The sequence below is a fragment of the Pyrus communis genome, chromosome 1 (genome assembly GCF_963583255.1).
Source record: "Pyrus communis chromosome 1, drPyrComm1.1, whole genome shotgun sequence".
In the NCBI taxonomy this organism is placed as follows: domain Eukaryota; kingdom Viridiplantae; phylum Streptophyta; class Magnoliopsida; order Rosales; family Rosaceae; genus Pyrus; species Pyrus communis.
This window is the reverse complement of record NC_084803.1, coordinates 6,686,711-6,699,117: the sequence shown is the minus strand read 5'-3', so window position 1 is coordinate 6,699,117 and position 12,407 is coordinate 6,686,711. Positions and strand designations below refer to the sequence as shown.

Sequence of the window (12,407 nt, the reverse complement as noted above, 5' to 3'; positions counted from 1 at the left end):
TTAAAGCAAAATATGTGGACATATGCTAGTTACATTGAATACATGTAGGTATTATATCCAATTTCAATTTCTTTTCCCCAAAATTCCGGTTTTCTCAATTCATCCAACCAAAAGAAAAGAAAAAAGGTTTTTTATTTTATTGGAAAGATTTTTATTTATTTTTGGTCGAAAATTTTAGTAGTAGGAGCCTAGAAGGTGTTCGGGAAACCTCTTTCCTTCAGTTTCCTCCATAATATCCAGTCCCAGTATTAACCCCACAGGAAACGAACAAGAAGAAGAAGAAAGGGAACAAGAAGAAGAAGAAGAAAAGGAAAAAGTACCATCTTCTCCCTTTGCTCCTCACTACTCCTGCTGCACCAGGTAAACCCTAATTCTCCTCTTCAAGCATTCCAATTCATCCAATTTCAATGTGCGCCACTGCGTCTCTTGGAATTTCTTCATCGGATTTTACTTTTCATCGAATTTTACTGAATTTTCCCCCAAATTTCTCATTCGGCATAAATGCGTAATTAACAAGCTGTTCTAAACTTGTTTGGTTGCTGAGAAAGCTGTTGATTTGAATTTGCTTTTCTATTTTCTCCCAGTTGCTTCAAGTTTTGATTTTTCAGATCTTCTTCTTTTTAGAAAGCAGAGCATTTCAATTTTGTAATAGGCAACTGATTGTTTTCGGGTTTTCGTGTGATTGGGTGCAGCTTCATTCATGTGGCAGAGAGATAGAGCAATTCATTGCGCAGCTGGAATTCAAACTCTTACGATAGTTTTCGGCATTGAATAAGCATTGTTCTGGTTTTGATTAAGTCACGCTTAGTAAATCAACCCGTCTTAAGGGCTGCGGCGGTGTATGCACTGGGTATGTTGCTCATTTTGTTTTGTGGTTACTGACTTTTTATATGTATGTATATTTGTATCTAATTGAGCCAGTTCTTTCCATAGGACCATGCCTCATAAAGTAAACTACGGAATTGATTATGATGATGAGTACGATGCTTACGAAGATTATGATTATGATTATGATGATGATGATGATGAGTCTGGAATAGAAAAGAATGGTTAGTGATCGTTTTACTTGAATTTATTTTCATTCTTCACCCAAAGTTGTCCTTGAATCTGCATGGTCGTTTACAGCTTTGAAGTAATTCTTAGTTTGCTTCCTTCCATTTTTGGTAGTGTATATTTGGTTTGATGGATCTATTTTGTTGGTTCACTCTTCAAAAATGCAAAGATTTAATTCACTTTCATCTTGGAATATACTTTTGCAATCTAGAAGTAGAAAATGTTTGTTTGTCCAGTATTTGAGATTTCACATAATGACATACTACCTTGCAATCTGAAAAATGCTAAGTTTGTCAATGCCAAGTCTTTGTCAAAAAATTCCTTATTTATCTCTTTACCTTGTTCATCTACTAATTACAGCCATTACATATATACATCTTAACTGTTGTATCTGCTGCTGAATGTGTAATAGCAGTAACAGGCAAAGCAGTTGAGTCAAAGCGGGAAACTGAAAGGCCTAAGGTCTGGAGTTGTTCCATTTGCACGTATGATAATGAAGAGAATATGTCTGCATGTGACATTTGTGGGGTTCTTCGCAACCCTTTGTCTAAAAGCATTAGAGATAATAAAACAGGTATTGAGTGTATCCTAAACCTTTGTGAGCTACTCTGTGAGTTTCTTACTTTTTATTTCCTGGGAGTTCTGTGTGGCAAGGACATTCCATTGCCTAAACCCTCCTCTTGTATTTTTTTATATAAGAAGATTTTGCATGTATTTGTTGGTTTGGGAAAGGATACCGTGCTTAATCTTATATTATATGACATCGCCCTTTGGGTAGATCTCATCTTTTTTAAGGAACAGTTTGTATGTTAGTCTTTGTTACTCAGGTTTCATTTCAATTTAATGCCTTTTAAAAAACAAAATAAAAGTCAAGTTCATTGCCCTTTTTAGAAATCTCTTTCATGCAGTTGAAGGCAGATGCAAAGATTCTGGAGTATCTATAATGGCCAAGTCTATTTTTGCATCATTGCCGCACCAGAAGCCAAAACAGGCTGTACTATTTCATCAGCAGAAAGATGATTCTATGATAGAAGAGGGCAATAACTTCCACAGGCTTGGGGATTTCAAAGGACCTATTCATGAATTCCATAACACTTTTAATGTTCATAACAAACACCGTATTGATATAGGTCTGCACTCTTTTTCCTAAAGATGATTTAGAGTAGAGTTAGAACATCACCATTTTCACAGTTGAGAGATACTTTTTAATCCAAGCATCTACCATCTTTTACCACTTAAAGAATGTCATTATATATATTTGTGGCATATATGTTCTGAGTTCTAACTTTGCTTGCTTTGATGATACAGCTCCTTTCAAGTTTGATGTTCCATCCCCAGATGACGTGGTTTCTAATGGATTGTGGTCCTCCAAAACAGGTTCAAAAGGTATGCTTTTCTTATATTATTAAAATTCCATTGTGGGTATTGTTTTGTCACAACTTACAGTCCACACAGAAAGGTTCCCGTATTATTATATAGTAACCTATGGACTAGAAGAAAGCTATCTTAATATTTGAGATTTTTGATAGCATAATATATGTAATCCAGACTTTCAATATAAGTGATCTAAAAGTCCTTGCCAAAACCTGGACAGAACTTTTCATTGTTTGAATTTGTTTGGGGGTCTTCAACAATGGGTTTCCTTCAGACTCTTAATGTTTTTTTCTTTGATTGGTTTTGGACTGAGAAGAAGTCTGCTACGGTAACTGACATATAATGCCTTCCTAGTGCATTAAGTGATTAGAAGTATCTATTTTTCAGAAAACAAGCTATATTGGTGAGTTTTCTAAATATACTTTTATTAGTCTTTTTGTGAGATAAAATTGTTTGATATGGTTCTCTAATATGTTTTATTTGCAGCTGGTGTTATTGACTTGAAATCTTCAAAAGCTTACTCAAATGTTGCGAAGAAGAGTAGTGTAGTTAGCACACAATCAAGTGCTGAATGGTCAGGTAGCTCATCTACAATGGCACAAAAAAGAGAACAAGGTAGATTAGATAAGCAAAATAAGTTGGAGAATCGGACAGTTAGTTATCACCATGGAAGTAGTGGTGCGATTACTATACAAGAAAATGGTAAATTTTCAGAGAGTTCATCTGCTTCGCAGCCAACAAGCAGACGTGACAGTGGGGTTGAGAGCACTTCTGAAATTAGGGGCAAGTCACAGAGTGTTACCAGTGGCTTGAAAAACATGACTTTGGATGCTCGATCTGGATATTCTAATAGTGTTAGTGTTGGAGAATCTCGTTCACAAGCGGACTATAAACCCGAGAAGTGGATGCTTCCTGACCAAGCTGTAGATACACTGACTCAACTGAATCTTGCAATAGTAAGCCCCACTAGATTATGGTCTTACAATCCTACTCGTTGTCCTCCTCCTACTGTCAGTTGATAGGAAATGGAGCCAATTTTTGTTTCACTTGTTATTGTAGGTTGGTCATGTTGATTCTGGAAAATCAACACTCTCAGGTAGGTTGCTTCACCTTTTGGGAAGGATATCTCAGAAAGAAATGCACAAATATGAGAAAGAGGCAAACTTGCAGGTAATCTAATTGCGATTTTTTATTTGAGTACTTTTGAAGCTTGAATCTCGTGTTCAAGTTGGGTTCATGATTTAATCAGGGAAAGGGGTCCTTCGCGTATGCTTGGGCATTGGATGAGAGTACCGAAGAGAGGGAAAGAGGAATAACTATGACAGTGGCTGTTGCATACTTTGATTCCAGAAAATATCATGTTGTTGTGCTTGACTCACCTGGCCATAAAGATTTTGTTCCTAACATGATATCTGGGGCAACACAAGCTGATGCTGCGATACTTCTCATAGATGCGTCTGTTGGTGCATTCGAAGCTGGTATGGATGTTGGCAAGGGACAGACAAGGGAGCATGCACAACTTATTAGAAGTTTTGGTGTTGATCAAATTATAGTTGCTATTAACAAGATGGATATTGTTGAGTATTCCAAGGATCGATTTGATTTGATCAGACAGACACTTGGAACATTTCTCCGTTCCTGTGGTTTCAGAGATTCTTGGGTGTCTTGGATTCCATTGAGTGCCATGGAAAATCAGAATTTGGTGGCAGCTCCTTCTGATGTCCGTTTATTGTCTTGGTGAGTGCACTTGTTTTTCATCTCTTTAAAATCACTGCTGATGATGGATAAAAGATGAAATGTTGTCTTTATTCGAAATGTAGGTGCGAACTCATTTTTATTTTACATATTAGGATTAGAATTTTGTGTATTAGCTAAATTCTGGGCTTCATTAAGAAGTTTTTGGTCTACTTGTTTCTCTTCATGTTACTCACCCTCCTCCCTCACTCTCCTATTCTATCTCAAACTCCGCCTCTCAAAGCAAGCTTTGCTCTGCATCAAATACATTTTCACCCTCTTGAAGGATCTTCATCTTTTTATTTATGAAAACTTTTCATATCATTCAGAAGCCACTGTAAGGAGAATACCGGGATAGTAACTTGTTTTATGTGAGGTTCATTTTCAGTAGGGCCTCATGTAATAAAATCAAAAGTTCATGTTGATAGTAGCTCGCCTTAAGAAGTAGACAATCGTGGCATTCTTAATGAAAACTTTGGAGAACTTTTCCTTATTGCTGCTGATATTGTGAGTGAAAATAGTTTGAGGTAACTGAATTGCAGGTACCGTGGACCTTACCTGTTGGATGCAATTGATTCCCTCAAACCTCCTACAAGAGAGTTTTCAAAGCCATTGCTGATGCCTATATGTGATGTCATCAAATCTTCTTCACAAGGACAGGTGTCTGCTTGTGGTAAATTGGAAGCAGGAGCTCTTCGAAGTGGATTCAAGGTATGTTGGTGGATAGTATTAGAAGTTTCCATAAGTAATCTGACTACACGTCTGTCATTTCTCATATGAAAAGTTCATTGAATCGGTTAAGATCATAGATATTTCCTCTGTTCGAGAATTTTCACACACATGTACAGCTCACATGCATGCATATGGAAAATTGTCCTTTTATCAGACTGGTCTATATTAGTATTCTGAAAAGTGACATTGTCATACAACTTTTACACGTGAACACAGTTAACGAAAGTCTTGATGTAGTTCAAGATTAAGTGATACATTCACACGATTGGATTGCTTTGGAATTTTTATACTTATATACCACAATTTGTAGTTCAAGATTAAGTGATACATTCACGCAATTGGTTGCATCGGAATTTATTGTATTTATATACCACAGTTTGTTGCTCATTGGGTTTGGTGGACATGAGCTATTGAACTGGCTGTCTGTTTCTCTTTTAATGTTACCTGGAGAAAGTTGTCCTTATGATTAGATGGCAGGCTCATGCATATTCTAATGCAAGTAATCACTTTAATTAAATTCAAGTACATCTAATATGAGTCAGCAGTTCGTTTGCTTTACCACTCCTGTATCTTTCCTTGTACCATAGCCATAATCTGGTGAATTGTGTAGGTTCTGGTTATGCCTTCGGGAGAATCAGGGACTGTACGCTCGTTAGAACGTGACTCTCAGGCTTGTGCAATTGCAAGGGCTGGAGACAATGTGGCTGTTACTCTGCAAGGCATTGATGGAGGTCGTGTGATGGCAGGAGGTGTGCTCTGTCACCCAAGTTTTCCAGTTGCAGTTGCAAAACATTTGGAATTGAAGGTGCTTGTTTTGGATGTTACAACCCCGATTTTAATTGGCTCTCAGGTGTGTATTTCATTTGCATGAAAATTTTACTTTTCTTTTTGCGCCACTCTTTTTGTGGAAATCAAATATATAATACATCTGGAATGAGCAGTTGGAATTCCACATACACCACGCGAAGGAGGCTGCGAGAGTGGTAAAGATTTCATCATTGCTTGATCCAAAGACTGGAAAAGTGACAAGAAAGGCTCCTCGCTGTCTTACTGCAAAGCAGAGCGCGGTCATAGAGGTGAATAAAATCAAAACCATTGCTGCTCTTTCAGTTTACAGTTTACAGGTTAACCTCACTGTACTTTTGGTAGTAACAGTAACATTATTCCGATCCTTTCCTGCCCGTATTTCAGGTAATTCTTCATGCACCGGTTTGTGTTGAAGAGTTCTCCAACTCCAGAGCCCTTGGGAGGGCCTTTTTGAGGGCGTCAGGAAGCACTATTGCTGTCGGTGTTGTAACCCGGATTATAGAGGAGCAGAAGTAGTTCGCGCGCAGTTACGATTGTGTGCTACGAGAATTGGATCGACTGGTCATACACTCTACCAACCCGCAATGGGGTTCCGGGGATTAGGTCAGTTTTTGGTAGTGGCGGATAATTTTGGGGTTTGATAGGAATTTCGAGGTTCGGTTGTTGTATGTGCATTCAGTAGTCTCGGCTCATAAACTATATATACACATGCACGCACCAAGTGGTTTGTACCTTGTTGAGGACCTATATAGGTAATTTGCAAAATTTTTTGGTTCTTTCAAATATTTACGTGAAATGAAAATTAATCAGGGTTTCGTGTATAATTTTTTTCTTAACTGCATTTATCCCTGCATCCGACGTCATTTCAAATCCTCCGTTCTTACAGTAATTTTTCTTAACTGCAGTCGTAGGAGGATTGGTTTCTGGATTTTGGCCTAATTATTGGTCTCCGAGTTAGAAGTCCGGGAGTATTGGTTCTTAATCTTGTCACAGCCTAAACTTAGTTAAAAGAATCATTTCTCTACATTGCGATAAATTAATTAATAATATCTGCTAATTATCGTTTGCTCCTCGTAAAACATTTTTAATTAATTGATTATATAAATTTTCTCAACTCTTTCGTTTGCACGAGATGAAATCCATGATACCGTAGGATCTTCTATAAAATTCTTCTGATGTCATATTAATGAAAAAGAAAATTAAATAATTGAGCAAATAAATAAATAAAATCGACTTGGTTTCTTCTTTCACATTCGTTTATTGTAATTAAAATATTAGATATTGGAACCAGCCACTTGCCGTGTTATTTGAATTGATCTCTAATTAAACAATGGGACTAAAATCATGAAAATCATTATCATGTAACACTTGCACGTCTAATTCCGCCAAACATGACTAAAAACCAGCAATCTCACTTTCTTATATGCATATTTTTTTGAGGTTGTTGTGGGTATGAACAATTCTCACACAATAACTTAACACTAAGAGCTGACAAGAGTACACTGTCATTGTGACTGAACTGTAAAAGAGGTTTATCACATCTGATTCGACAGTATTTGTCCGCTATTAAGACGCCACGTGTTCTCATATAATGTCATGTGAATAAAGTTTACACATGCGTCTCATTGATATACGATATCAAGATTGTGTGCACGTATTGTGAAAGTTTTTTTTATATCCTTCATGTCACGCACGTAAATTTTCTCGACCTAAAATTTAAATTTAAAAGTCATATCCTGCATTTTTTAATTTTTCTTTCGCGATGAGTGATCTATAAAATTAATAATTAGGTTTTACATTTGAAAATTTAATAAATTTTTATAACAGTTAAATCTTGTATAATACTCGTACTATTAAATGTTACGCACCATCATGAGAGTGTCATTTTAACGTAAATATTTTAGTCGTTCTTTTACGCCAAAGAAATGAAGGACAAAATAGTAGCTTTTGACTTTGGGGAAGCTGCGACTGTGCGAGGAGGAGGCTTGACTTTCCAGGCATGCAATGCAAATGCAGTACCGCCAACCGTGTGGGCACAACCCGTCGCCTCACAAATCACAATTTCACACGCCAACCTTTTGAAAGTCAAATCCATTCTTTTCGTTTTTTGTCAACTTCAGTTAATGTTTTTTCTTTTTGAGTATATTGATATAGTTTTACATTAAAAAGAGTGAGAATTGGACTAAACCATATATAATGGAAAATTTAATTTGGTATTAAATTCGTGATTCACGAAATTCGAACCTAAAACCTCTTATTTTCAAATAAAGAAGAATATCACCAGATTATAGCGCTGTGTGATAGCTCCAATTCATGTTTGATCAACCATATAAAATAATTTTATTTTTTCAAAATACGATCTTTTACGTTTCTTTTTAACCTGAAAAAGAAAAACGTTATTAAAACAAATCATGTCGTATATTAAATTCACACATACCAAATTGTAATAAAGAATAACAAAAAGAAAAAAAAATTAAAATAAATGCAAAACTGATTATAAGTATGTCTCAGTCCAAAATAAAACTATCTTTTACTTAGTCGTCGAGGACTGTTAACTCCTTCTGCTCTCCTCTCTTCGTGCTTCTTCTCGTAACCTTGAAAAAAATATATATAAACCACCATACTATGGAGGTGTCGGCGTCGACATATCCATATTAAACTACTGTGAAATTCTAGTAACAAATTGTCCATAATTTTGCTGAATTAAGTACAACTCCCCACTGTCCACTCCACTCCCCACATCACAAAGTGTGAACGCTAATGGATTCTGTCACTCTTACATGAGCTTTGGTCAAAGAAAAAGGGCACAACAGTCATTTACTCGAAAAATTGATGTGTGACTTTACCTTGTATATATGAATATTTATGATATACGTAAACGTTTTCTTGATCACCTGATTAATTAAAAATGTGTGGTCACTCATTGTTAAATTGATATCAAAAGTGGAGTGAACGTCTTTTGAATGTTTGTATCTTACCACCTAACAAATTTAAGAAGGAATGATCATGAATTTTTTGACAACCAGGTGATAAAAAGAATGGAACTCATGCAATAGTGGTATATATATCCATCTTTTGGAAAAGATGAAAACCGAGAAAAAAAAGTAGAAAAGAGAAAGAGAGACCCTACCAACCTACTCCTCCCAAAGCTGACCTCTCCCAATCACACACAAAACATAAACAAAAGAGAGAGACCAAGAAAGAATGCTCTCTTTACTCTCATAGAACTTTGAACAAAGACCAAAAAAATAAAATAAAATCTCTCTCATTCCTGAGGCCCTCTGTCTCCTCCTCTTTGGTCTCCATCGCCACTTTGGGTTTTCCCCCATTTTTCAATCGAAGATTCTCATATAATAGGTGAGACCCAGGTTCCCAATTCTCTCTCTATTTTCTGGGTTTCTTTTGCCCTTTCAGATTGATACTTTGGTTGTGAATTTGGGTTGATTTTATTGGTTTTTGTTGATTTTACTGGATACCCATTAGAGTAAAGTTTTCATCTTTTAACTTTTCACCAACGATTTTGCTGCCTTGGGTTGTTGGGATCATTTCTCAGTTGACTGATTAACCCATGTTTTGGTTTGATCAGTTTTTGTGATTACTTGCCGGTTCTGATTCATATTTTGTCAGAACAACTGTGATTCTTTGTTGTTTATGCTGGATGTTAATCAATTTGTTTAATTTGAATGATTTTGAGCTGATTAATTTATTTTTAATATCCATACAGCTTAATCGATGTTTTCTAATTCGACATAGTTACTTGGGTTTGCCTGTTCTAATGTGTCAAGATATTTGGTTGTTGAATTTGATTGGATGATATATATTGACTGAGTAGGCTGAAGGAATCGCTTGTGGAAATTGATTTTCTGCGATGGCTGTTTGCTTCTGTTGACTTTTCTTAAGGGTTGAACTAATCAACATTCAACCCGGAGAATTTGACAAGCAGACAGTGTAACCTAATGGCTACTGAAACCAACTCAGAAGAAGGAAACAAACGAATTGAGATTATATATATTGTTTTCTATGTTGTTTGGTTACTGTGCTTGGCTAAATCCATACAGTTGACCTGGTTCCTTTCGATTCAAAGGATACTGAACATACTTTACTTTCCTTAGTGACCTTGCTGCGCATTTGGATCATAATTTTTTTTGGTAATATGCTAATTTAACAGAAAGTGTTTTTGATGGGTTGTACTGGTTTCAGTATATTTGTTTGAAAACTGGTCTTACTTGGCTCATTACAACTGATCCTTGTTAGAGTAATGTCTACAAACTCATCCTTCTCATAACCCCCCGTGCGTGGTCCCTCTTTCTCAATATATGTCATTTATATGGTTCCTCTAATGTGCTTTAATAGCCATAGTCATTGGAAATTTTGTTTTTAATTCTAGGTTATTGAAGGTTTTTTTTTTTCCAAAGAGTGTAGAATATGGTGAACAATTTTGCATTTCTTCATCTTCCTAGCTTTGCCGTACTCTATTCATTCATACTTATGTGATCCTTTACTGTGCAGAGCCTCATGTAGGATGCTATCATATTGGATCAGTGGCTTTTAACCTGGAAGATTGGTTAGTCTATGCTCAGAGTTTCCATTGTTTAAGTGGTGCTTCTGATCCGGCGCATGCCATGTGCTTGTGTTAATTCTAAGCAATATCCCCTGTCATGGCCCTTGAAGCTAATCAAAGAGGGCTTCAACCCTGTTTAATCAATATGGATGATATTGAGTTAAATGTAAACTGGGAAGACGTGAATTGTCCTATATGTTTGGACTTTCCTCACAACGGTGTACTACTTCAGTGCTCATCTTATGAGAAAGGGTGCCGTCCTTTTGTTTGTGACACAGACCACTTACACTCCAATTGTTTAGACCGCTTCAAAAGTGCATATGGTATGTCATCTCCTTCAAAACCAGTTGTGAATCCTGTGGAAAATACTGAGCCAAAGGCATCAGAAGACGATTGCAAGCCTACTTGTCCTTTGTGTAGGGGGGAAGTTACTGGGTGGGTTGTTGTTGATAAGGCTCGTGCACATCTCGATGTGAAGAAGCGTTGTTGTGAGGAGCATCGATGTACATTTATGGGTTCGTATTTGGAATTACAAAAACATGCTCAGCTGGAGCACCCTCATTCTCGTCCTTCAAAGATTGATCCTGCTCGGCAGCTTGATTGGGAAAATTTCCAGCAGTCCTCCGAGATCATAGATGTTTTGAGCACTATACATTCAGAAGTCCCTCGTGGGGTGGTTTTAGGAGACTATGTGATTGAATATGGTGATGATGAGACTGGAGATGAATTTGAGGACTTCCATGGGGATGAACGCAACTGGTGGACCTCCTGCATCTTATATCAGGTTTTCGATAACTTAAGGAATTCTAGAAACAGAAGAAGGTCAAGAGTTGGTGACACAAGAAGAGGAAGTCGCCGAGCAAGCTCTGATAATTCAAATTCTGATGAAGGTTCTGTGACATCTGTTGAATTCCCTGAGTATAGGGCAGATGAGATGGATGATGAGTTTATGAGTACAACTGGCCCCTCCAGAGGTGGCTCTAGTTATCGCAGGTCTGTAATGTTTCTTTTTCATTTCCTGTATGGCATTTCTTTAGATTTTAATTGTTGACATCATTTATCTGTATGATGGTATCTTTTTGTTTCGACATCATTTTTTAAAAATCAAAACGGAATCTGTAACTTATCATGTTATGCTATGTATCCCCGAGCAATCATCGTTAATGACTATTACACGAGTGCGAGATATCTAATCCACCATCTTTTCTGAAATTCCCTTAAACAAATGCACCATTTGATTCATTTCCTTGTTGGACTGATTGTGCCAGTAGGAATCTCTTTAAGTGCAGCTTTTGGAGAGCTCAATACTGGCACATACATGTACATACCGCTGAGCATACGGCTCTTGTTTAACTTCCGTATAAGATTGTAGAATTCATTTGTTTCATGTCTTTTCCTAACATTTATGCATATTTCTCTTTTATTTGCAGTTCCCGTAGACGTCGTTCTCGCTTCTATGACAATTAGGTAAGCTTATACATTCGTTCGCTCTCAAGTTTTCACAGAATTAGAAAGTTGTTTAACAAACTAATCTGGGCCTTAATATCTAAAAGACCGACTCATTTTCTGTGTGGCGTTAGGTTTCGTAGCCCTCAAGCTCTCGTCTTTCATATAATAAACCGAAGTTACGGTACATCTATCAATTTCATACGACGTATTGTATCCTCTGGCAGGGCGTAACTAGAATAGAAGAAGTGAAGGAAGGAAGGAAAGAAAGAACGAGATCCATGGGAAGACAGAGGAAGTGGATTGGCACTGGGATGGGATGCTAGCTGTGGATCTCATCTCTTGAGTGGTTTTACATGTAAAAGAAAAGCTACATCTGGATTGTACATTGTTGAATCTGTTATGAGATGTGCTGATTGCTTCAAATCTTATTAGTTTTTCATTCGACCTTCGCTACATAATCCCCATGGCCTTCATTCTTTCTTGCCTAGGTAGACGAGGACATGATTATTATTTTTCCCTCTATGTTCCTTGTTTGCAATCTTGATCAATTTCTCACTAATGATGTTTGTGGACAGTAATTTAGTATGTAATTACTTTTTGTTTTTTGGCAACTTGGTGCAAAGGCACAACGTACTTACCAAACAAAGACACTGTTTGACTCCTTACATATGAAGAACTGCTTCGTCTGCAAAGAAAT

The 12,407-nt window shown here is 36.9% G+C and overlaps 2 protein-coding genes across 7 annotated transcripts; both read left to right on the top strand.

Moving 5' to 3' along the window:
* The first annotated feature begins 174 nt into the window (after positions 1–174).
* Positions 175–6,754, top strand: LOC137736306 (uncharacterized). 5 transcript variants are annotated; one of them, XR_011068745.1, is made up of 14 exons: positions 176–360; positions 693–850; positions 934–1,049; positions 1,469–1,627; positions 1,962–2,183; positions 2,362–2,439; positions 2,914–3,383; positions 3,487–3,597; positions 3,677–4,164; positions 4,704–4,872; positions 5,504–5,743; positions 5,835–5,969; positions 6,085–6,452; positions 6,606–6,754. XR_011068745.1 is itself a non-coding variant. In XM_068475603.1 (13 exons), exons 3-13 carry the CDS (start codon positions 938–940, stop codon positions 6,214–6,216), a joined length of 2,307 nt encoding a protein of 768 aa, XP_068331704.1. In that variant the 5' UTR covers positions 175–360; positions 693–850; positions 934–937; the 3' UTR covers positions 6,217–6,530. The 5 variants fall into 5 exon arrangements, 4 of the variants coding, with proteins under 4 accessions (XP_068331704.1, XP_068331699.1, XP_068331716.1 ...); XM_068475603.1 differs by lacking the exon at positions 6,606–6,754 and having other exon boundaries at positions 175–360; positions 2,362–2,430; positions 6,085–6,530; XM_068475598.1 differs by lacking the exon at positions 6,606–6,754 and having other exon boundaries at positions 6,085–6,530.
* Positions 6,755–8,831: 2,077 nt separating this feature from the next.
* On the top strand, positions 8,832–12,149 carry LOC137738896 (uncharacterized). 2 transcript variants are annotated; one of them, XM_068478378.1, is made up of 4 exons: positions 8,832–9,057; positions 10,210–11,254; positions 11,692–11,728; positions 11,842–12,149. In XM_068478378.1, the coding sequence occupies exons 2-3, from the start codon at positions 10,359–10,361 to the stop codon at positions 11,726–11,728; spliced, it is 933 nt and encodes a 310-aa protein (XP_068334479.1). In that variant the 5' UTR covers positions 8,832–9,057; positions 10,210–10,358; the 3' UTR covers positions 11,842–12,149. The 2 variants fall into 2 exon arrangements, with proteins under 2 accessions (XP_068334479.1, XP_068334472.1); XM_068478371.1 differs by having other exon boundaries at positions 8,833–9,057; positions 11,935–12,149.
* Positions 12,150–12,407: the final 258 nt, after the last annotated feature.